The sequence below is a fragment of the Panthera tigris genome, chromosome C1, assembly GCF_018350195.1.
Source record: "Panthera tigris isolate Pti1 chromosome C1, P.tigris_Pti1_mat1.1, whole genome shotgun sequence".
NCBI classification, from domain to species: domain Eukaryota; kingdom Metazoa; phylum Chordata; class Mammalia; order Carnivora; family Felidae; genus Panthera; species Panthera tigris.
In genome coordinates this window covers 13,057,332-13,078,760 of record NC_056667.1, presented here as the reverse complement: position 1 = coordinate 13,078,760, position 21,429 = coordinate 13,057,332, and the positions used below count along the sequence as shown (strand labels likewise).

General features: G+C 58.3%; 1 protein-coding gene across 2 annotated transcripts in view; it reads right to left on the bottom strand.

Annotated features, from left to right (window-relative positions):
• The window catches only part of IGSF21 (immunoglobin superfamily member 21), a 232,464-nt gene that overhangs the window by 60,727 nt on the left and 150,308 nt on the right, over positions 1-21,429 (bottom strand). For both annotated transcript variants that reach the window (XM_042996364.1, XM_042996365.1), the window contains exon 3: positions 15,539-15,660. In XM_042996364.1, coding sequence (XP_042852298.1) covers positions 15,539-15,660 — 122 coding nt within the window. The remainder of the gene's footprint in view (positions 1-15,538; positions 15,661-21,429) is intronic.

Below are 21,429 nucleotides of genomic sequence, written 5' to 3'. Positions count from 1 at the left end.
GAGAGAGGTAATGATGCAGAGACAGCCCGGGCTCTCTCCCTCCCCTGCCAGCCTCTCCTTATCAGCTCGCCGCTGTGCCCCGCTCGGTGCTCATCAGCTCCCTCCCTCCCAGGGCGCCCTGGGTTTGCCGTCAGACCTCTGCACCCGCCCGCCGGCTGCTCTGGGACCCAGCCTTTGTCACGAGCCTCCTCCACGGGCAAAAAGGCCTTCGGCAGCTGGCTAGAGGCAGGGGATGGAACACCACCCCGCGTGGGGCTGAGCATCCTGTCACGGGACGGGTGGCAAGTGCTTGGCCCCACAGCCCCACAGCCCACGGCCCTGAAGGGGCAGGCAGCTCTGTGCCCCCCATTCCGGCCAGCCTCACCCCAGAGCCCGGCCCCTCCCCAGAGGCTGCGCTCAGATGAGTGAATGAACTCACAGGCCAGTGGTGGTGCGGTCTCGTTCGGAAGGACACCTGTGGACTGCCTGGGTTCAAATCCCGGCACGTACTTAACCTGGGGCAAAATATTTGAGCGCTCTCGGCCCCTCGGTTATCCTATCTGGGAAATGGGACCAGTGGCGACATTTTCTCCAAAGCTGTGAGTTTTTACCAATAACGTGCATGGGCTTGGCACCCAGGCGGCCCCAGCCAAGTGCTTGCTGTCGTAATTAGTGTGGTGGCTACAGAGACGAAGGCCACAAAAGTCACCTTTCTGCTTGGGAGCCCTTTGAGGACCTCAGACCCACAGACAGAGTCTGTGGGCATCTCTTCTTTCTCAAAGTCTCATGAGGGGGAGAAGCTGGGGGTGGGAGCAGGGTTGGGTGAGGGTGGGGGAGGGTGGCGGCTCAGGGGTCACAGCAGAGAGAGGGGCCCCTCCCCATGCTGGCGGGGCCCTGAGGCAGAGCCCAGACACAGCCTAGCTGCAATGTGGCCGCGTGAATGCGGGGTGTCGTCGCTATCTGGCACCAAGGGGAACCCTAAGCCTGAGCTCCAGCCATTCGCGGCTGCCCTGGCCCAGCCTGACACCTGCTTCAAATTCTGGGCGGTCCCTGCAGGCTGCATGGGTCCCGGGTGTGGATCTGGGCTCTGCTGGGTCCACAGATCTCAGAGGGTCATATCGGCCATCCCCCTGCCTTCTCACCGCACTCATGTCAAGCCAGAAAAGCGGGCTTTTTCTGCCCCTTGTCAGAATCTCCAGAGGAGGGCCCCCAGGCAAGGTGGGAAGGGGGGAGCTGGGGCTGTGGGTGTAGAGGAGACAGCACCCTCCAGGCAGAGAGCAAGCACCCAGGTGGAGGCTCCAGGGGCTGGGCCTCTGACCCCTCCCCTCCCACTGCCTCCAGACCCAGGCAGCTCTCGTACGCTCGCTCTGCAACCCTGGCATATGGGCAGCCTGGGCATGGAGAGCCCCCGCCTGCATGCCTCGGGCCTCCTGCCCATCCCAGGGCCCCACACGCGGTACTGGAATGGTCTCTTTTCATGTCTGCCTGGGCCTCAGTCTTCTCATCTGTAAAATGGGGCATGAGGCACACGGCCTGTCTCCCGGGGTGATGTGAGGCTGGAATGAGAAAATCCATGTAGACTATTCACTCTCTCTCTCTCTCTCTCAAAATAAATAAACAAACAAACAAATAAAAAATTCCTACAACCTGGGCATCTGGGTGGCTTAGTTGGTTGAGCATCTGACTTTGGGTTTCGGCTCAGGTCATGATCCCAGGGTTGGGGGATCAAGCCCTGTGTCAGGCATGGAGCCTTGCTGAGATTCTCTCTCTCTGTCCCTCCCCTGTTGATGTTTTCTCTCTCTCTCTCTCTCTCAAAAAAAAAAAAAAAAAAAAAAAAAAAGAGAATTCCTACAACCCTCCCCACTGCCAAGGGTGATGGGGTCCTGTATCCCCATATGCCAAGCCTCCTGGGGCATTTACAGAGCACTGGCTGAGAGCCCAGTGGCCTGCTTCTCCTCTCTCATGTGGCAGGGTACTCACCTGCTGTGTGACCTTGGTCAAGTCACTTAACCTCTCTGAGCCTCATCCTTTCACCTACAAATGGGGATAGTAATAGCCCCCCCCCCCCCTGCCAAACTGAGGATTTGCAAGTCAACGTGTGTGAAGTGCTTACAGCAGTCAGAGCTTGACAAACACTGGCCTTAGCTTCACTATTAGTCCTCAGATCGCAGGGCTCTGGCGGTATCATCACTCTCGTGGGGGAAGCAAAGGTCCAGGGAAGTTAAATTAAAGTGCTCGAAAGCCCCTGGCAGGGTTGGCGAGTGGGGGTGGGGGGGAAGAGTTATGACTGGCTTTGGTCCCATGGTCCCCACAAAACACTCAACATGCCCAGGAACATTAACCTAGCAGGGGAAATAGAAAAAAGAAAACACACACACACACACACACACACACACACACACGCACACACGACCAAACAAATGCCCTGTCAAGGAAGGAAATATGTAATCAATTAACCGAGCCTCCCCAAACCTCTCCAAATAATAATTAGGACTGTCAGCCCAGCTCACAAGGAAACTGCCATTGCAAGGGCCCGTCGCTCCCCTGTGAATCCGGACGAGAAAACGCAGGACCCATTGGGTGCCGAGGAGGGATCCCGGCACCTCTCAGGACTCTGGGCTTCCTGTCTCCCGGGCCCCAGCCTTGGCTGTGCACGGAGACCAGTCACCCTGCGGACTGGGTCCCCCTCCTGTTCCCACCGAGAGTACAGCAAGGAAGCGGCAGGTAGGGATAGAGCTGGGAGGGATGCCCATCACCTAGTGCTCCCTCCCATTTGTGCGCTGGAAAAAGGACGTTGGGGCTCAGAGAAGCCGAGACCCTGGCCACGGCAGAGGCGCGACTAGGCTCCTGGGCTCTTGTCTCAGTGCCGGGCTGTGGTCTAATAACCCGACCCTCTGACCGGGAGTTCACGTCTCTGTATAAGAAGTTATTTATTGGTCGCTGACTACACAGATGCCTGGCATCGACTGGACACCGCGGGAACAGAGGAGAGCTGGAAAGACCAAGCAAAAGCGAAACCACGTATGCAGATACATAAAAGAGAGAGTTGCACTGGAGAGTAGTCAAAGCCATGAAGAGCAAAGAGCAAACAAAGGGCAACAAAGGACTGGATGGGGGGAGCCCTTCAGATGGGGGATCAGGGAGACATCTATGCAGAGGTGACATCTGATCTGAGACCTGGCATGGGAAAAGAGTGTGCTTGGCAGAGGAAAAGCCTGAGCAAATGTCCTGAGGTAGGAAAGGCCGAGGTGACCAGAGGATGGCCAGGGAGCAAGAGGGGTGGGCCATGAGGCTGGCCATGTGGCTGGGATCACCTGGGATCTTGCAGTCCTGAAGCGACAAGAAGCCAGGATCCTCTCCCAAGCGAGTTGGAAAGCCCCTGCGGGGGCTTCACGTAGCAGGTGCCGTGATCTGAAAGCTCCCTCTGGCTGCTGGGGGTAGAAGGCACCTGGGCAGTGAGGGGTCCAGAGGCGCAGAGAAGGGACGCAAGCTGTCGGGAGCCGGGAAGAAGAAGCTAGCACTCGACTGGACGCCAGGAAGCCTGGGTCCTGGCTCCTTCATTGCTACTGGACTGTGTGACCTGGAAGAAGTCACTCAACCTCTCTGGTTGTCTCTTTGGCTTTTTCTGAAATGAGAAAGACCTCCCTGGCCCGCGGCCTTGTTGGTGCTACTCCTTCATCTCGGCTGTGGTCGGTGTTACCTGCAAATAGACACGTGTCTATTTCCTACTAAAGGCCAAGGCCCCCCCGCCCCCGCTGTCTTCTCACTTAGTTCTCTCCCTGGCAGGTGTTGGGTGACGCCTTCTCCCTCAGTCTACAGCCACCCAGGGAGCCAGCTGGGCACGCTTCCTCCGTTCACTCATTCTCTCCCTCCCTCCCTCCCTTCCTTCCCTCCTTCCTCCCTCCCTCCCTCCCTTCCTTCCCTCCTTCCTTCCTTCGCTCACTCACTCATTCATCCCTCCATTCATTCCGGCACCTGCCATCACTTCAAGCCTGCTGCGAGCTCAGCAGCGCGCACACGTCTCCTGCCCTCTCCTTGCCTGACTGAACTTCCAGGACCCTTAGGCTCACCAGACCTTCCACTCACCGTCAATCCCCCCCAGTCCTCACCTCCTGAAACAAAATTACCTTCCGAGGCAAAGGAGATTCTCCCAGAACCTGGGAACTTTATTAGGGCTGCAATAATATATTAAAGAGGAGGTCTGAATCACCCAGAGCAAAGTCTAATGTGAAGAAATACCGCGGCGACAAATACTTTGTTCTGAACCGTTTACTAAATTAAGTCTTTCCTGGACATTTTTAGCCTTCAATTTTTTTTAATACCAGTAATAAAGTAGTTGCATAATTAGTAATAAAGCTGACAGCCCAGTTACTGATTTTTTACTTAGAAGGAAAAGGATAGTGTGTGTGTGTGTGTGTGTGTGTGTGTGTGTAGATAATTTCTAACAGCCCTGGTTGTCTGACTGCAGATATAGAAATGATTTGCTATCTCAGCAACTCTGCCCCATGGGCTGGGGTCGGGGAAAGCTGCGCTGAGCTCTGTGGACACGGTTGTCTAGGCGTCAGAAGATGAGCTTTGGTTGCCCAAAGCTGTGTGACCTCAGGGAAGTCATCCACCGTCTCTGGTCTTTTGGTTTTCCCACCTGGAGAATGAAGGGGTTGGGCTGGGTGATGCCCGAAGGCTCCTGGCAGATCTGCCCGGAGTCTGGGTGGGGACGGTGACTTTCAATGGCATCTGTGGCTCCTATAGTTGTACCTCTTGACCGAAACCTCTCCCCCGCCTTGTGCTTCCATCCACCTACTTGCCGTCTTTGCTCAGGGGTCTCGCAGACATGCCTCACCTGGCCCAAACAGAACTCGGGAATCCTGTACCCGTCCCCAGCCCTAGCCGGTCCTTGCTGGTCTCCCCGTCTCGGGAAGGAGCCCCTCCACCTACGTGCTCTGGCCATGGTCCTGGAGGCCACGCTCAAGCTCCTGTCCCTCTGAGGGCCTCCATTTCCAGTCCATTGGGTTTCCAAGCCCTTCCCCCATCACTTCCGCCCCCTCGGCCTGGCCAGCCCAGCCCCTCACTTCCTCAGCTCCCTGCCTCCACTCCAGCATCCTCCCCAGCAGCCCGGGCAGATCTTCCCACAGCCCAAAAGTAGAAAAGGGATCAATCTCAATGACTCCTCCTCACTTCCGGAATACAATTCAAATGCTAATGACCCAGAATGTTCTACGACAGTTCTTAAACTTGCCTGACTATGGGAATCCCCTTGGGGAACTTTGAAAACCTGATGTCTGTGTCCCCACCCTCTTGCCCTCAAGGTTCTGATTCAACCGCTGGGGCTTGGCCTGGGGTCAGGAGTGTGCAAAGCTCCCTGGGTGTTTGTAATGGGGGCTGCAGACTGCAGTACTGGGGTCACCTGGGAGATGACCAGAAACACAGCATGGCAGGGCTCCCCATACCCCGCCCCTCCACTGAATTTGACCAAGCAGGGCCTGTGCGCAGTCAAGTTCAAGAGGCCTGCTCCGTGAGATGTGGCCTCATCTCCCACACTCCCTGCAGAGTCCTTTGGCACCCCAGCCACTCGGCTTCTCTCTCCTCTTCAATGACACATCAAGCTGGCTCCCAGCTCAGGGCCTTGCTCTCCTCCTCTGCCAGAATGCTCATTCCCTGACCTTCGTGTGGTGGCTTCCTCTCTCTTCCGGATCCCAGAGAGACCTCTCCCCCAGCCCCCCCCTGTGTCACAGCCCCGGGAATGTTGGCTCCATGGGCACAGGGACCTTACCTCCCTTGTTCACCTCTGTCTCCTGATGTCCACGGGTCACAAAGAAACACTTTTCAAATGGCAAACGAATAATTAGGGCGAGCCGTACCCGAGGTGGTTGAAACGTTATCGTGGTGCGTGGGACACGTCATTGGAACTATCCCCTGCCTCCGGCCCCAGGGTCTGTGTGATGTGGGGGGTCTGCAGCTCCTTGTGGTTGATTGTGGGTGGTGGCACTGACTCTGGAAGGCCCTTGGTAAGGACGGCTTGTTCCCGGAAGAGGGGAGGGTTACCCCAGAGGCCCTCATTCCACCGGCACAGGGGCTCAGCCCCATTCACTGGGGAAGCCCCTAGGGGAGGAAATTTCTGCTTGACGGGGAAGCTCTCCCAGCTCTTGGGCTAGTCACCCCCCCTCTCTGGGCTGAGCTTAATCCCCATAAATAGGGTCTGAGATCTGCACTCTATAGGTTGTCATTAGGGTTTAGGCAAATGATGAATGGGAAAGAGTTTTGCTGACCGTTTGAAATAATAACTCCACATTTGGATAACCTGTCAGATCGTTAATTTAACAAATCTCTACTGACATCCCGTGCTGGGCACTGACGCTCTAGAGATGAAGAAAGGAATGTTCCCTATTCTTAAGGGACAAGACCCATCCTGGGTGATTGGAGGGGCCACAGGCGGGGCACCCCCTATTGCAATACCCCAGTGCATCACCAGAGGGCAGCAGACAGCTTTGCAAGCATTTCCCTCCCCAGGGGGACCGACCTCTGAGAGAAGGGCGCGTCCTGGGAGCCCCAGGGGCCTCCTCACGGGTCTGGGCGCAAACACAGAGTGGGGGCAGCGGGTGGAGGAGGCTGCCCAGTGCTAGCTGCCCGCTCGGCAGGGCACATCTCGGTCCCCCGCATCAACTCTCCACCAACCCCACACCCAACGTGGAGAAGTGCTCCTGCCCTTGTCAGGGAACAAGAAAAAAGAGGGTGGGCCCTCCAGGCCGGAAGAGAGGATCCTGGGGAGGCTTGAGCTGAGGACGCGTCTGTGGCGAGAGGGCCTCGGGGCCTGGGTGGCGGGGGCATCTGTGTGAGCCGCCCAGGGCCCCCTGGCGCGGGAAGAGCGGCGATGCGCCACCCAGCGTGCTCCGGGAGCACTGCCACTGGCAGGGCACTTCTGCCGGAGGGAAGGGGCTCGGGGCGGTGCCGGGAGGACTGTGCGAGGCCTCAGGAGCCTGGCTCCCAGAGGCCAGAGCAGGACTGGCCAGGGCTGGGAAAGGAGGGAAGTGGGGAGCTGCGTGACGCCCAGGAGGAGGGGCGGTGGGGGCCGGGGCGGGTGTTGGGAGGAAGGCCACAGGGCAGGGGGAGGGACCTGGGGGGGCGAGGGGGGCAGGAGGCGTGTCCCGCTTGGGCCGTGGAAACACGCAGGTTAAGCGGATCTCTCTGCCAGTCAGTGGGATTGACACCAACAGCTGAGCAGACGGGCGGCTCCTGGAGACCCACTTTTGGAGCCGGGACTGGGCATCACTTGGTGTCCTTGGCAGGGGCATCCAGGGGCCTGGAACTGCCAGGCAGCAGCTATTTTTAAAGTGGAGACTGACTCTGGCAGCTTGCTACCTGGAGGCACCAAGAATCTTGGGCCACAGATCCAGTGTGTGTGTGTGTGTGTGTGTGTGTGTGTGTGTGCATGTTCACCATGTGCACGGGGGGATGGACACACAAGGTTGCATGTCCTTCCTAAGTTCCTCAGTCTGGAATGCCTGGTGCTGGTCCTGAGTGGGTAGGCACTCCGTGACTGTGTTGAACGAGCCTGCCCCCGACGGCCCAGAGACCCAGTCTGGCCTGGTGTGTGAACCCAGACTTCACCATGTGTATGCTGTGTGACCTTGGACAAGTGACCACACCTCTCTGTTCTTCTGTGCCACCACCGACTACAACAGGATTCCATGAGTCTGAGATCTGTACTCCCCGGGATGGTTGTTAGAGTTAAACCAGATGCTGGGTTGGAAAAAAGTTTCGCTGTTTGAAACGATAATTCCACATTTGGATAAGCTGTCAGTCTCTTGATTCGACAAACCTTTACCAAGGCCCTGGGTCCCCCTCATAGGCCTTGTGCCAGGCACTGAGGACCTAGAGATGAACTAGGGAGGGTGCCCGCCCTGAGAGAAAGGCCCGGGAGGGAAGGCTGAGGGCCCTGCCTGTGGGTCTGACACAGACACGGGTCCAATAACTCCTACTCTGACTGGTACACTGGGGGCAAGAGGCCTGGGGTTGGGTCAGTAGAGCTCCTTTGGGGAAAGTGCCAGGGGACTATAGGGAGGGCACCTTGCTCCTGGGCCCCCTTGTTCCCTAGCCAAGGCCCCGTTTTCTGAGAAGATTAGCACAGGGCCACGCACACACCAGCTGTTTTCGTTCCCCTGGTGACTGTGCCAGCTGGGCATGGAGGTGTGACCCGGGCTCGGGAACTGGTCGGTGCCTGTGAGGTCACTGGCTGGTCGACTATTTTGTCACCTTCGACCTGAACGAGCCTGGCCCCCGGGGGCCTTAGGACAACCGTTTGCTGGCCACCGGCTATCAGCAGGACCTAGAGGTGTCTGTGCCTTGCCTCTTCCCCCTGAGTCCTCTGGCCCCAGTCTGCATATCGGAGCAGGTGGAAGGTGTGTGGAACAGATGCTGCCAGAAACTTTATCCGGAAGACTTTTAAAAAGACGGATTCCCCGGGCCCCGCTCCAGAGGCCTTGAATCAAATTCTGTCTTGGTGGACCCAGGAATTGGTATTTTTAAGCAACTCCCAAGGCGATCCTAATGCAGGTGGTCTGGGGGGGGGGGAGCAGCTTGCTGCTGGGGACGAGTGGGGGTGGGGGGTGAGGAGCGGGGGGGGGGGGGGGGGGGAGAGGGAACCTTGCAGCCCAGGCTCCTAGCGCGGGGCTCGCGGCTGGAAACGCCCCCAGTGGTCGGGAGGAGAACCCCTGGGTTTCAGATGGGGACCCGGCTCCCGCTTGGGCTGTTCAATCCAGATGCGGATAAGAGGCATGATCTGTTCTGAAAAAAACTGAAGAAAAGGGCTCAAGGTTATCCTCACAATGTCACTCTGGCTCTTTTGCATTCCTAGAGGCTCACTGGGTAGGAGAGGGGAGAGGGTTTCCAGTGGGTCAAGAACGGGGCGAGACCTAGCACAAGCCCGGCACGTGAGGTACTCGGCGTGTATCTGCCGAGTGGTCAGATGAGCGAACAAATGAACCGCCGTTTCGTGTGCTATGTGAATCCTGGCGAAAAAAGATGCACGGCTCATGATAACATGCAGAAAAGGACAAGGACGGAACTCAGACTCTCAGATCAACCAGGGTCCGACGGCCCTTTTCTCTGTACGGAGAGTGAAGGAGGATCTTGCCCTGCCCCTTCGAGATGAGTCTGCAGAAGGGCCAGTTACCTTCCCAAAGGGAAGCAAGCCCCTCTGCTCTTTGGATCAAACCGTGCATGTGTCTAAAAACCAGCACGGTGTTCCGTCGAACAGATCCCGGGGGCCTCTTCTCCTCTGCGGTCTCTGCCTGCCTGCTTCGAGTGGTCCAGTCCTTAGGTCCAACGCCTCCCCTACCCCCACGCTTTTGCCCAGGCAGTGCTCTCCGCCTGGAGTGTCTGTTCCCCGCTCCTCTTTGTCTAAAACCTACTTCTGCTTCTAGGGCCACTTCAAACGCCACCTTCTCTGTGATTTCCCCGGTCTCTCCAGCTCTGATTCATCACCGCATTATATCGGAATCTTTCCTATGACAGCCATCACTTTATTACGCGAATTGTTAGCTATTTATCTCCATGTTTTATCTCCCCTTTCTCTCCCTTCACTCCACAAATATTTATTGTTCCTCTCTAAAGGCCGGGTGGGGGTCTGGGGTTACTGAGGTGGAAAAGACAGAGCGGAGCCTTGGGGGAGCTTCTGGGCAAGTGGGGGTGGGGGCAGGGGGCAGGCTTTAAGCTCCGAGGAGGCTGGGGCCGCATTCTGACCGCCTCTGGGCGCCATGCCCCAGCTCTGTGCCTTGGATGCAGCAAATGTTCAATACGCGCTGTCTCGAAGTCGTAAAGGAAGTGGCATTTCTTCCCGCGTCCTTTCTCCTCCGGGGTCTTCTAGCATTCACTTGATTTCTCCCACATCTCCCCCCTCTGATAAATATGAATCAGGGAGATATAACTGTGTACTCGCGCTCTCCACGAAGCCCCCAGGCTCCTCCCCACCCACCCAGCTGTTCTCCGCCTCCTGTTGTGGCTCCAGGGGAAGGCGCACGGGTTCACGGGAATGGTAAGCAACCCTTGGAAGGAGAGCTGGCTCTCTGGCACCCCTTTGCCTCCTGGCCCCTGCCAGTCCCATGCCCTCTCCCAGCTCACTCAGACTTGGGAACTTAGTCCTGAGCAGAGGCTCATCTGGGGAGGGCTTTGTCTTCCTTCCCGGACATCTCCAACCTGCCTTCCACTTGGCAATGGGGGTGAGCTTTACAAGATACATATCACATCAGACCATGACCTCTGGTCGCTTCAGCGGCTTCCAGGACACTGAGAATGAATGCCAGCTTGCCCCCTAACTCCGGTCACCCCGCCGTCCAGTAGCCCCGAGATCATGTCATGCTTCCTCACCTCAGGACCTTTGCACTTGCTGTGCCCTCTGCCTGGAATGCTCCCCCTGCCACCCCAACCCTGCCAGTGCCTTCTTTTTGTCCTGCAGATCGCTGTTTCGATGTCACCTCCTATGAGACACCTTGTAGCCCCGCCTCCACATAGTCCGTTATTCTCGTCCTTCTCCCATCCAAGTACTAACCAGGCCCGACCCTGCTTAGCTTCCGAGATCAGACGAGATCGGGCACGTTCAGGGTGGTATAGCCGTAGACTGTTCCCGTCCTCCTCTATCACGTTACCTGATTTCCTTCACACACTCATCGCCAGCTGTCAATATTTTCCCTCTTTCTTTTAAACGTATTTTTATGGTCTGTCTCTCCTCACCCCCTACACCGTAAACCTCACAAGAGCAGGTCTGATTATGTCTTGCTCACCATTTTATCCCCAACACTGTCCCTGACATACAGCAATTGCTCAATTCCTTGGTGATGAATGAAGGGCGAAAACATTAGAGAAGGCACGGGGGCCTGAACTGCTCCCTCCTACGTTCATCTCGCAGCAGGGACAGCTGCGGTGGAAGAACGCCAGAAGAACTCACCCACTCCACGAGCGTCTACAAACTGTCTTCAGTGGGGTGGGGGTGGGTGGGGGTGGGGGCGCTGGGCTGGGGAGACAGTGGGGAAGGCCACAGACCCAAGCCCTGTCCACAGGGCTTCGAGTCTAGTGGCAGAAGCAGACTTTGAACTCCTAGTTGTCAGGGCCGGGACTGTATGGGGGGGGGAGCACCCTAGGGTATCCGACCCAGTCTGGGCGGTCAAGACTGGCTTCCTGGAGGAGGTGGGGTTTAAGCGGGACCCGAAAGGATGCTCAGGGCCTTGGCAAAGGGAGGTGGGCGAGGTGCGGGAGGGGCAGGAGCACACTCAACCCCTTGAGTCTAGATTTCCTAGACAGCGAAGGCTGCTTGGCGCTCCTCACGGCATCCTGAGCAGACGGAATGGGACAGGGGAAGCAGCGGACGCTGGGGCATGGGTGGGCGCGTTCTGCAGGGATTAGTGAGCTTTGCCCACGCGGTCTTCCCCTCGGTGGGGGGATCCATCCATTTGGTCCAGCTGTTCTTGGTCTGGTGGGACGGGTGAACGGGTGAACGGGGGCCGAGGCAGGGCCTGAGAGGGCAGGTGTGGAGGATGGCCATGTGCAGGAGGCCAGCTGGTGGGACTGTCACCCACTCAGGGCGGCCCCTGAGAAGCAGACCCTGTGACCAGGGATTCCGGAGCCAGTGGCCTATGTGGGAGGGTGTCCCAGGAAGCCAGGACGGGAGGGAAGAAGCCGATACAGGTGCATCCCGGAGGGTATTGTGGGCAGCCTCTCAGCCTCAGTCCTGCTGGGGAGCTCGAGGGGACAGCGAGCACCTGTCTGAGTGGTCCCAGCCAAGGGGCAGGGGGGCCAGGAGATCCATCCAATATCTCCCGTCGGCCGAGGCTGCTCTGGGGATGCTAGTTCTCTGGCACACCCGCCCCCACTCCTTGAGCAAGCTGAGTGGGGCTACGGCTGCCTGAGAAGGCTGTCGAGGGGTCAAGGGTGTGAGTGGGTGCGGACACCTGCCACATCGCCCTTGTCCCTACTGGGATGGCTCCTTCCCATCCCTCAGGCCTTGGCCAACCATTTGGATGGCACCCCAGCACGAGGGTCCTTCCCGGGTCTGCACCCCGCTCGCCCCTCATTCAAATTCACACCTTTGTGGAATGTGGGCTGAACCATTCACTTACGTCTCACCCCCCCCCCCTTGTTTACTATCTTCCCCCCCACGAAAGTTTAATTCCCCGCTGGATTCCCCAAGACACCTTCTACCATGCCAGGCTCCTAGTAGGTGCTCAATTAAAACGTCCTCGGAAGGAATGAATTACTGCCAATTCCAAGCTGGGAAGTTCTGGATTCTGAGGCTCATTCGACAGACATGTGATAGACAGGGGCACTGGGAGGGGCAGTGACTTGTCCAAGGTCATGAACCGGGGTGCTACCCCAGGCGGCAGAAGCCCCGTCACCCCCACCGGATGCCCGCCCCTCCGGGAACCCCACCAGCAGGCGGAGACGCTCTGGGAGTCCCTGGGGCTCCTTCCACTGCCTGAGAATTGCTCTCTGCCAATTCTTGGTCATCCAGGCTTCCTTCTCCCCCTACTTTTCCCAAAAGCTGAAGAGCAAGCAACTCAGACAGCTGTGGAGCTGGGACTCTCTCTAGTTGAAATGCATTAATTTGTAAATATCTTCATTTATATGTAAATGCGGAGTCCCCGCGCCCCTCCGCCAGCCCTAATGGGGCCCCGCAGCCTGGAGACGCAGCCTCCTTCCGCACGGCTGCTCTCCGTGATCCGATTAGACTCTTTCCTTCCCTTCTGCTTTCGCTTCCCCCAGGCTCCTCGGTGAGCTCCACCTGGGAGGCCACCGCCGGAACCGAGGCTGGGGAAGGAAAGAACACTGGCCACGAGTCAGCACTGCTGTGTGACCTCGGGCAAAAGCCACCTCCCTCTCTGGGCTTCCGTTTCCGTCAGGCGTGAAATGGGCAGGGCAGCAAGGTGTGGGCACAGGATGAGGTGGCTTGGGATCCGATGGGGTCTGTGTCGTTCCAGCAGGGAACCCTGGGCCTCGCCCAACTTCGACCCCGTCTGTAAACCAGGGCTAGAGAAAACTGCTAGCAAATCTGCCTGCATGTACAGGGTTGTTCGCGGGGATTAGCAGAGATTCAGGGCGTATAAGGCGCCTTTATGAGATGTGAGGAAAGGTGGGTTTTTTTTGTTTTTTTTTTTTTGATGGTGGAAGAAGGAGGGTTTTTTCTGGGCAAGAACAGCAACACACAGCCATCGCTCAGCGACTGAGGCAGCGCTTTATGTGAATTAACGCGGGGACCCTCCCAAGGCTGGAGCGAGCTTCTTACTGTTGTCATTGCCTTCTAGAGACTGGGGAAACTCAGGCAGAGTCCCCAAGCCCGGGTGACACTAATGCAAAGTGGGCGGAGGGGTAAGGATTGGAAACTCAGGCCGTGGGACAGAACTCTCCCTTAAACCCCACGAGGATTGTACGAAGCAGATCCTACGAAGTCTGTTGACAGGTGAGGAGACTGACACAGAGAGGGGTGAAGGCCCTCGTCCAAGGTCACTCAGTCGGGAGTGGCTGAGCTGTGTTCTGGGAGAGGGTGGGGGGGTCAGGGCTGCTCTGGTGGTCCCGGGCTTCCTTCTGGGCGTAGGAATGAGATGGAGGGGGGGTTGGAAATGATGGGACAGGCTGTGGGGGAGGGGTGATGGTAAGCACGTGGGGAGGGCGCAGAGGGGGTGGGGGTCTGGGAAGCGTGGGGGTGATCTGAATGTGCACTTGCCCCAGCATCATCTGTGGTTCCCAAAATAGTTGTTTTCTTGTCCAAAATGAGTTTTTCATCCGGACTGTAACTGGCTTGTCTTAGGTGTGCCTTAATACCTTAAGGTGCCCCAAATCCTTTTTGGAAGCAGGTCCAGGGGAAATCATAAACGTCAATAAAGGCATCTGTGCGGCCATTTGCCCTCCGCCTCCGTGTCCCTTCGCGCCCACGTGCTCACCAGACCTCCCCCCGCAAGGGCTGGCTGGTTCTCAGCTCCTGGCACAGAGCCCGGAGAGGAGGGGGACCCAGAAAGGTCCCACCTTCCAGCTTACAAAGTGCGCAGCAGATGATCACCTGCCAGAATCCCCGTGCCGGGCTGGGTGAGCCCTGGGCAACCTTCCCGTCCCGTTTTCTTATCTTACCCGCGGGGAGACTGAGGCTCAAAGGGACGAGGAGCATACGCAGGGTCACCTAGCCAAGGTGCAGATTTCACTGTGCACCTACTACGTGCCAGCCCTGCACACTGCTGCCTTCTTGCCTGGGCACTGGGCAATGCATTTGCCTGTGTTGTGTGGAAAAACACACATACACGTGTGTGTGTGTGTGTGTGTGTGTGTGTGCAAGACTATGCCCGTTCAGTGCCAGTCTTTAGCTTTTCATCAATGCAGCGGGACTCCCACCCCTCTCGCGGAGCCGTCGGCTTTGGGGGAGATTCACTCTGCTACGGCGGTGGGGGGGGGGGTCGTCCGAACAAGGTGTCCTGAAGGAAGGCGTCTGCTTGAGTGGGTCCTGAAGCCTGGTGGGGAGTTTACCAGGTCGCCAGAGGGAGAGGCACACTGGGAAGTGACCGTTAAGGGTCCGAGATGTAAAACAGGACCGGGGCCTTTGGAAAGTGCACGAGAAGCGTGTGGGGGCGTGGCACCCACACACCTAGAACACGGCAGCGCATGGGCTGCGATCTGCTTCCTTCCGGAAAGAGGGTAGGGGTAGAAATATTAAGTGTCTCTGTCCCCGGGGGCTCTTCCTCCCCAACCTGCTGCCGCTTCCGACCTGGGGTCCAGTTGTTTGGGGTCGGTTTTGCTTGCCGGGCAGGGGCCTGTGGGGACTGGGAGAGCGTATGGCACGGGCTTCAGGACCAGGCAGAACTGGCTCACATCCCAGGTCTGTCCTTCCCGGCTGCGGGACTTTGGGGAATGTGGCTCACCCTCTCTGGACTTCAGTGTCCCACCTGGAAACTGGGTTTGGAAAACCCACTTTGCGGGACTGCTGGGAGGAGCTGGCTGGGGAGGCTGACGTCGAGGGGCACGCGGCAGGGTGGGGACGTGACCGCTTTCCTGCTCTTCCTTCCAGGGCACGTCCCTCTAGGCACCGGGTTCCCTTCTGCAGCACAGCCCCCAGCCCTGCCTTCCAAGCCCATGGAAGGTGATCCAGAGAACCGGCAAGAGCATCGCAGGGCAGATAGGAAAGGGCTGGGGAAGTGGCCCCCAGGCCCCGGCCTCGACCCCTAGCCCCTGGCTCCTGGCACCCAGCTCCCAGCCCCCGGCCCCTGGCCCCCGGCCCCCAGCCTCAACCTTTAACCCCCAGCCCCCGGCCCCCGGCCTCAATCCTTAGCCCCGGCCCCCAGTCCCCAGACCCCGGCCCCTGGCCCCCAGCCCCTAGCCCCTGGCCCCCAGCCTCGATCCCCAGCCCCCGGCCCCCGGCCTCGATCCCTAGCCCGTGGTCCCCGGCCCCCAGCCCCCAGCCCCCAGCCCCCGGCCCCCAGCCTTGATCCCCAGCCCCCGGCCCCCGGCCCCCAGCCTCGACCCCCAACCTCCGGCCCCCAGCCTCGACCCTCAGCCCCCGGCCCCCGGCCCCCGGCCCCCGGCCCCTCACCTCACGGTGGACTGGTACACCAGGTCCTCCCTCTTGCGGTAGTTCTCCATGTACGAGTAGTTGGTGGAGAACATGGCGTCGAAGGTGAAGATCTTTTGCTTGATGGTGCCGCCGTCCGTCACCTGCAAGGCAGCACAGAGGCAGCTACAGGGGAGCGCTCGGCCGGCCTCGCCCCTTTCCCCCAGACAGAGCGCGGACGCAGGGACGCTGGAGATGCAGAGCCAGGACGCCCGGCCCCCAGGGGCCCTGGGCGAGGCCGCCAGGAGACACTGCCATCACCAGAACGCTCCCAGGTCATCCCCACTCCGCTGATGTGTAAGCCGAGGCTCTGGAGCAAAGTGACTTCCCAAGGTCCCACGCCGGGAAGGAGCACAGCTGGCTCTCCTCTCTGGCAATCATTTCTGGTAAATTCTGTAAGGGGCAGGCACAGAATGGCAGGGGAGCCCAGGCAGCCCCCGTCTGGGGACAGGGTAGTCACAGAGGGCTTCCTAGAGGAAGGGATGTCTAAGTTGCCTTCTGAAGGGAGAACAGGAGACAGGCAGCCTGGCAAAAGGTGGGAGAGCTCTGTAAGCAGAGGAGACAGCAGGAGCAAAGGCCCCGTGGTAGGAAAGAGCAGGTATGCTCAGGGAAAGAGGATTGTGTTCAGCGTGCCCGGTAGGCAAGGGAACTCAACTGTCCCTGCAGGCAACGTGGAGGGGGTCACCTTGGATTCCATTTACAGGTTCCTTCAGGCCGTAGGGTGACGATGGTTGGAGGGGCCTGTCTGGGGGCAGGGGGCTCTTAAGAAGGCTGGGGAGAACCCACTCTGCTGTCACGGGGCGGAGGGAAGAGGACAGCTTGGGGGCTCCCTCTCCTCCAGCTGCCCTCGGGACGGGAGGGAGGTCACGAGGCCCCCACCTCCCCAAGCACACGGAGGCCCAGAGAAGTCAGGGGACCTCCGGAGGTGACAAGAAAGCCTATAGTGGAAAACAAAGGCTGTTCCGGTGCCCAGCTGTTCGCGGCTGATTGAAGGCCGGACCCAAGTGTCCCGCGCTCCAGCTCGCCGCCCGGCACATCCTCCCGCCTGCGCTGCCTCCAGCTAATGAAAGTGTTACTCCACAAAGCAGCAAGGTATGTGTTGTCACTGTTTCAATTATTTATCTGTTTACTCGGCTGCAGTCTTCCCTACAGTTTTCCGCCTGCGTCAGCAACTCTATTATAGACCGGGAGCTTGCAGCCTCTCGCTGCTCAGCTGGGCTCCGCGCTAACAGCCTGCGACCAGGGAGGCCTCATGCCTGGGCCTGGAGAAGTGGAATTAACTCCCCGCGGCTCTGCATGCTGGAGGCAGGGGGGGGGGGCCGGCTGGGAGGGCTTTCTCCAAGGGGCTGGGCTGGGGGGCACCCTGGAAGCCGCTTGGATCTGTAGCCTTCCTGGGAGCCCCGGCCTGGGTGCAGCTGGGCCCCTCTGGGCACATCTGGCTTGGACCACATCTGTCTGGCCCAGCTGGTGTCGTTACTGGCTTAGGGGACACAGGTTCAAGGCACAAGCTGGCTAGCATTTACGGGGCGCCAGCTGTGTGCCAGGCACGGGTCACATCAGTGCGTGTCACCCCCACCCCCGCCACGGTCTGCGAGCTCATGAGGAGTCAGGAGGCCCCTGACAGTCCCGGGACCCCCAGGGAGCCCCATAGGCAGGGTCAGAGTGATGATAAGCTTCCGGAACCCGGGGTGCAGGATCAGCGTTGGGACTCCCCTCTGCAGGGTTTCTGCTTACCCCTTGCCAAGCTCAGGTCTCTCTGACTCTCCTCTGGGCTTATCTTCCTTCAGCTCATACTTTTCACTTATCTTCCCCTCTGGGGGCTGTGTGCTCCCCTCTGGGGGCTGTGTGCTCCCCTCTGAGGCTGTGTGCTCCCCGCTGGCCTCTTCCGCAGCACTGGGCCTGGCTTCCCAGAGAGGGATGGCCGAGACTGAAGGACCAGGGAGGAAGAGGAGGGAGCGGGTATGATATTGCCCAACCCCCAGGGGACAGTTGGCCACGGGTGGAACCATCTTTGGTCATCACAACCCGGCGGGGGCGCTGGTTTCGTACTGGCATCTAGCGGCAGAGAGCGCGGATGCTGTAACCAGCCCACAATGTGCAGGACGGCCCCAAAGGTGATCTGGCCCCCCCATGAGAAATGTGCCTTAAGCCTTTGCTTCCTGCTGGCACACAGGGTCCTGCGGAGGGAACGGCAGAGACAACAGGTGGCCCGTTTTGCAGATGAAGAAACTGTGGCTTGGAGAGGAAAGGAGATTTAGCCACGGTCCCACGCGGGGCCCCTGGCAGGGCTCTGGCTCCCACGGGGCGGGCCCCCAGGGGCTGAGGACAAACCAGCCTCCCAACCCCCCCCCCCCCCCCCAGTCCCCACGACCCTCCGCTGTCAGCAGGAGGATGCCTGGAGCCCAGCGGAGGTTTGAGGAATTTTCTCCCGAAGTCATAAAAGTGGAAGGCGTCCTGCCCATTTGACTTGCAGCCTTGCCTCTTCTCTCAGGTACTGCTTTTTATCTCCTCCTAAAATGCGGCAGCCCTTATCGTCCCAATCTCGAAATTCACTCCATTTTTTTTATTATACAAAGGAGAAAAAAAACCTGTCGGTAAAACTGTCTCCACAAATTTATTCGCCGGGACTGAGGGTTTTATTACTAGGAAAATACACCTGCACCCCACACGTCCACACATTCCCACACACCCCGGATAAAGCACGGAAGAATTATCTGAGTCGTAAATCACTGTTTCAGGCCGAGGGACAGGGGAGTTTCAAGGACGCACCTAGTTTTCCTTTGGTTTTATTTACATCTTTTTTTTTTTTTTTCTTTCCTGGTGCCAAGTCTGGGGCCTTCCTGTCAGCCTAGGAGGAAATAACTGCTTCCCATTAAAGCAGCCTGGGACAGCCAGAGCCCGAGGCTTGTGATGTCCCTTCCCTGGGGCTCAGGGAAGGCTCTGGAAAGGGACTGCCTTGGAACGCACCTTGGAACGCACCGTCAGGCCCCAGGCCATGGGCCAGTGGCTATTTGCGAGGAGGATATTCTGTGGTTCTTGGTGACAGCAGTCCCTGAGGTGAGGCTGGGTAGGGGGAGAGGGGTTATCACAGGCCATGGGTGGGCAGCTGGTGTGATGAGTGACACCTTCTCTTTAATTCTGGAAACATGTTCCAGGCCTAAGACTTTCAGGCACTGTTCCAGGCCCCGGGGGAGAGGACGAACCACATTTCAGATGTGGCCGCAGTCCGTCTGGTGGGGATACACAGCCCACAAGGACCTGAGACAGCAGAGCCAGGGAAGGCGAGGCTGTAGCAGAGATATTTGCCAACTGTGACCTGACACCCATGGAGGGGCCAAGGATTCTTCTGGGAGGAGGGGTGATCACAGAAGGCTTCCAGGTGGAGGTGGGCCTCTTCAAAGGGTGCTTAGTCCCAGCCTGGTGCTCCCGGCCTGTGGGAGGCTTTCGGGCAAGAAGCAAGGCTGATTTTCTCCACCCCCAGTCAAATTCTTGATTTCTGTTACTAACTTTCTGCGCCTCGCCTCTTCAAGCCTCAGCTTCCTCATCTATAAAATGGGATAATGCAACCTACCTCTGTCCCTCTCAGGAGGATTAAATGAGATGACATTTGTAACAGCACCTGGTGTGTGGTAAGCGTCCGTACAGACGGTAATTTTTACGCATGCTAACACTTTTCCGGGTCATCCCTGCTTCTGGGTCCCTTCCCACCATCCAGAGCTAGGGCTGGAAGGCAGAACAGTTCTTACTGGAAAGTCCGAGGATGTAGAATGTCAGTATGTGACAGAAGGGGGCCCGCCTGGCAACCACGGACTGGAGACCCGGTGGGCAGGTGGGCGCGTAGAGCCGGGGCCCAGAGACTTGTCCGCACTCATGAGATCAGCCCAGAGAGAAAATGAAGGACACTCCGAGCAAGCACCTGGAGGCAGGCTGGTCCCTGGGGCTCTGACACGCTCCTCTGGTGCCATCGCGGCTTGGGACCGTGAGATCATGGCAGGCAGAGGAAGGCAAGGCTGGTGGGAGCAGACGAGGTGCTGTCCTGGAAGGCCAAGGCCCAAGCAATGTGTGCGTGTCCCCTCCCTGGAGGATGAAATGCTTGAGTGTTCATTCACTCCTGCGACAGATTTTCACCGAATCAGTAAATAGGTCTTTGCGTGTGAGCTACTCCTAGAACATAAACCCTACGAGGGCCAGGCCTTTATCTGTCCCGTTCGTTGCTCTGTCCCCAGAGCCCGGAACATGGTACTCGCTCAATAAATATTTGTTGGATGAATGAATGAATGGAATTGAGTCCTTACCACGTGCCAGGCACTGGGGTACCACGAAGAACAAGGAGAACACTCCTTGCCCCAGGATGGCCCGCTGTGTCCACACCCCGATCCGACCGCGGCTGCCTGGTGGGAACGGGCTGGTCCAGCCAGGAAGTGGCCTCGGACCGACCACGAGGCAGTGATCCAAGGGGGATCAGCAGGAACCTGAGCTGTGGTTTCTCAGACGTCCACCTGCTACAGGAAAGCATCCTCCTTGTGCAAAGGGCCCACTTGGACCGCAGAGAGGAGGCTGCGCACACACTTCTGCAAAAGAATCCGAGTCCGAACTGGCATGTACCCGGCCTGGCTGTACTGCTCGGAAGGGACGTAGGAGGCAGAGACCCGGGTTCTGCCTCCCACAGGCTGGCCTCTGCACTGCTCCCCTCTCTGGGCGTCAGTTTCCTTAAGTGCTCAACGAGGATGTGTGCAGGGTGACTTCTGAGGACCACTGCTGCTCTGAACGCCCAAATGCTCTGGTGCTAGAACAGCCCGCCCTGGAGACCACAGCCACTCCTGCTCTAGCCTTGCCCTCCAGGGCTTGGCAGCCGCCCACAGGCCCCGAGGCAGCAGACCCTGTCCCAGGGCGCTGGCCGTCCCCCAAATCCGGCAAATCTGGCTTCAGCTAGGTTGGGTTGATTTTCAAGCGAAGCCACCAAAGCGTGGCAGACGGGCTCAGTCCAGCCAGTCGCACGGCCGGCCGGCTGGGATTTTTCATTTGAGAAACTAATGCCTCCAAGTATACCTCCTCACCCACGTCCCCGGGTGCCATCATCCGGAAGAGAGAGAGAAAAAAAAAAAGAAAGAAAGAAAGGGGGGAAAAAACTCACCTCCCCCCCCTTCTCTTTGTGTTCCACAAAACCAATTACAGGTTGGAAATAGCTGTAATAAACTTGATATCCCACTTATGGGCCAATCCCGCCGCGGCTGGAAAGTGTAATAGTGGCAGAGAGCGAAAACTGCTGGTATATTTTGCCGGAGCTGTTTAAATTGCCTGCCTACATTATCCCGGCTCCTCTCCAGCCGGGAAGGAATTTGCTCTCCTGGAAATGGAGCAGCTAAGGTCTCTGGGGCTGGGCAGCGAGGGGGGGCGGGTGTTGTTGCAAGGAAGGTTTTAATGAACTGATTAGACGTGGAAGACGGACGGCGCCTGGGCTCTCGAGATGGGCGACCCGGGTTCGAATCCCAGCCCAGGCAGCTTCCAGGCAGAGCCCTTGGTGTCCAACGGGCAAGAGCCATGCCAGCCCCGAAAGGCTCTTGTTGGGGGGAAAGGGGCATTTAGTCGGACAGCGCAGGTGGGCGGAGTGCCGTGCCCACCCTGAGCCTCCTCGGGTCTCGGGTCTGCCGTGGTCGCTGTCCCTGCCTGGCTCTGAGCCTCAGTTTCCTCATCTGTAAAACGAAAGAAAGACAGTAGCTGAACCCATGCCCCAGAGTTGTCAGAAGTACTCAAAGAAAGGGAAGAATAGATGTGAATTTACTGCTCTGTTCCTCGTACTGTGACAGGCGATGAGCATTCTAGAAACTTCTGCCGTGAAGCCACGACCGAGAAGCCCCTTCCCGCCTCACGCA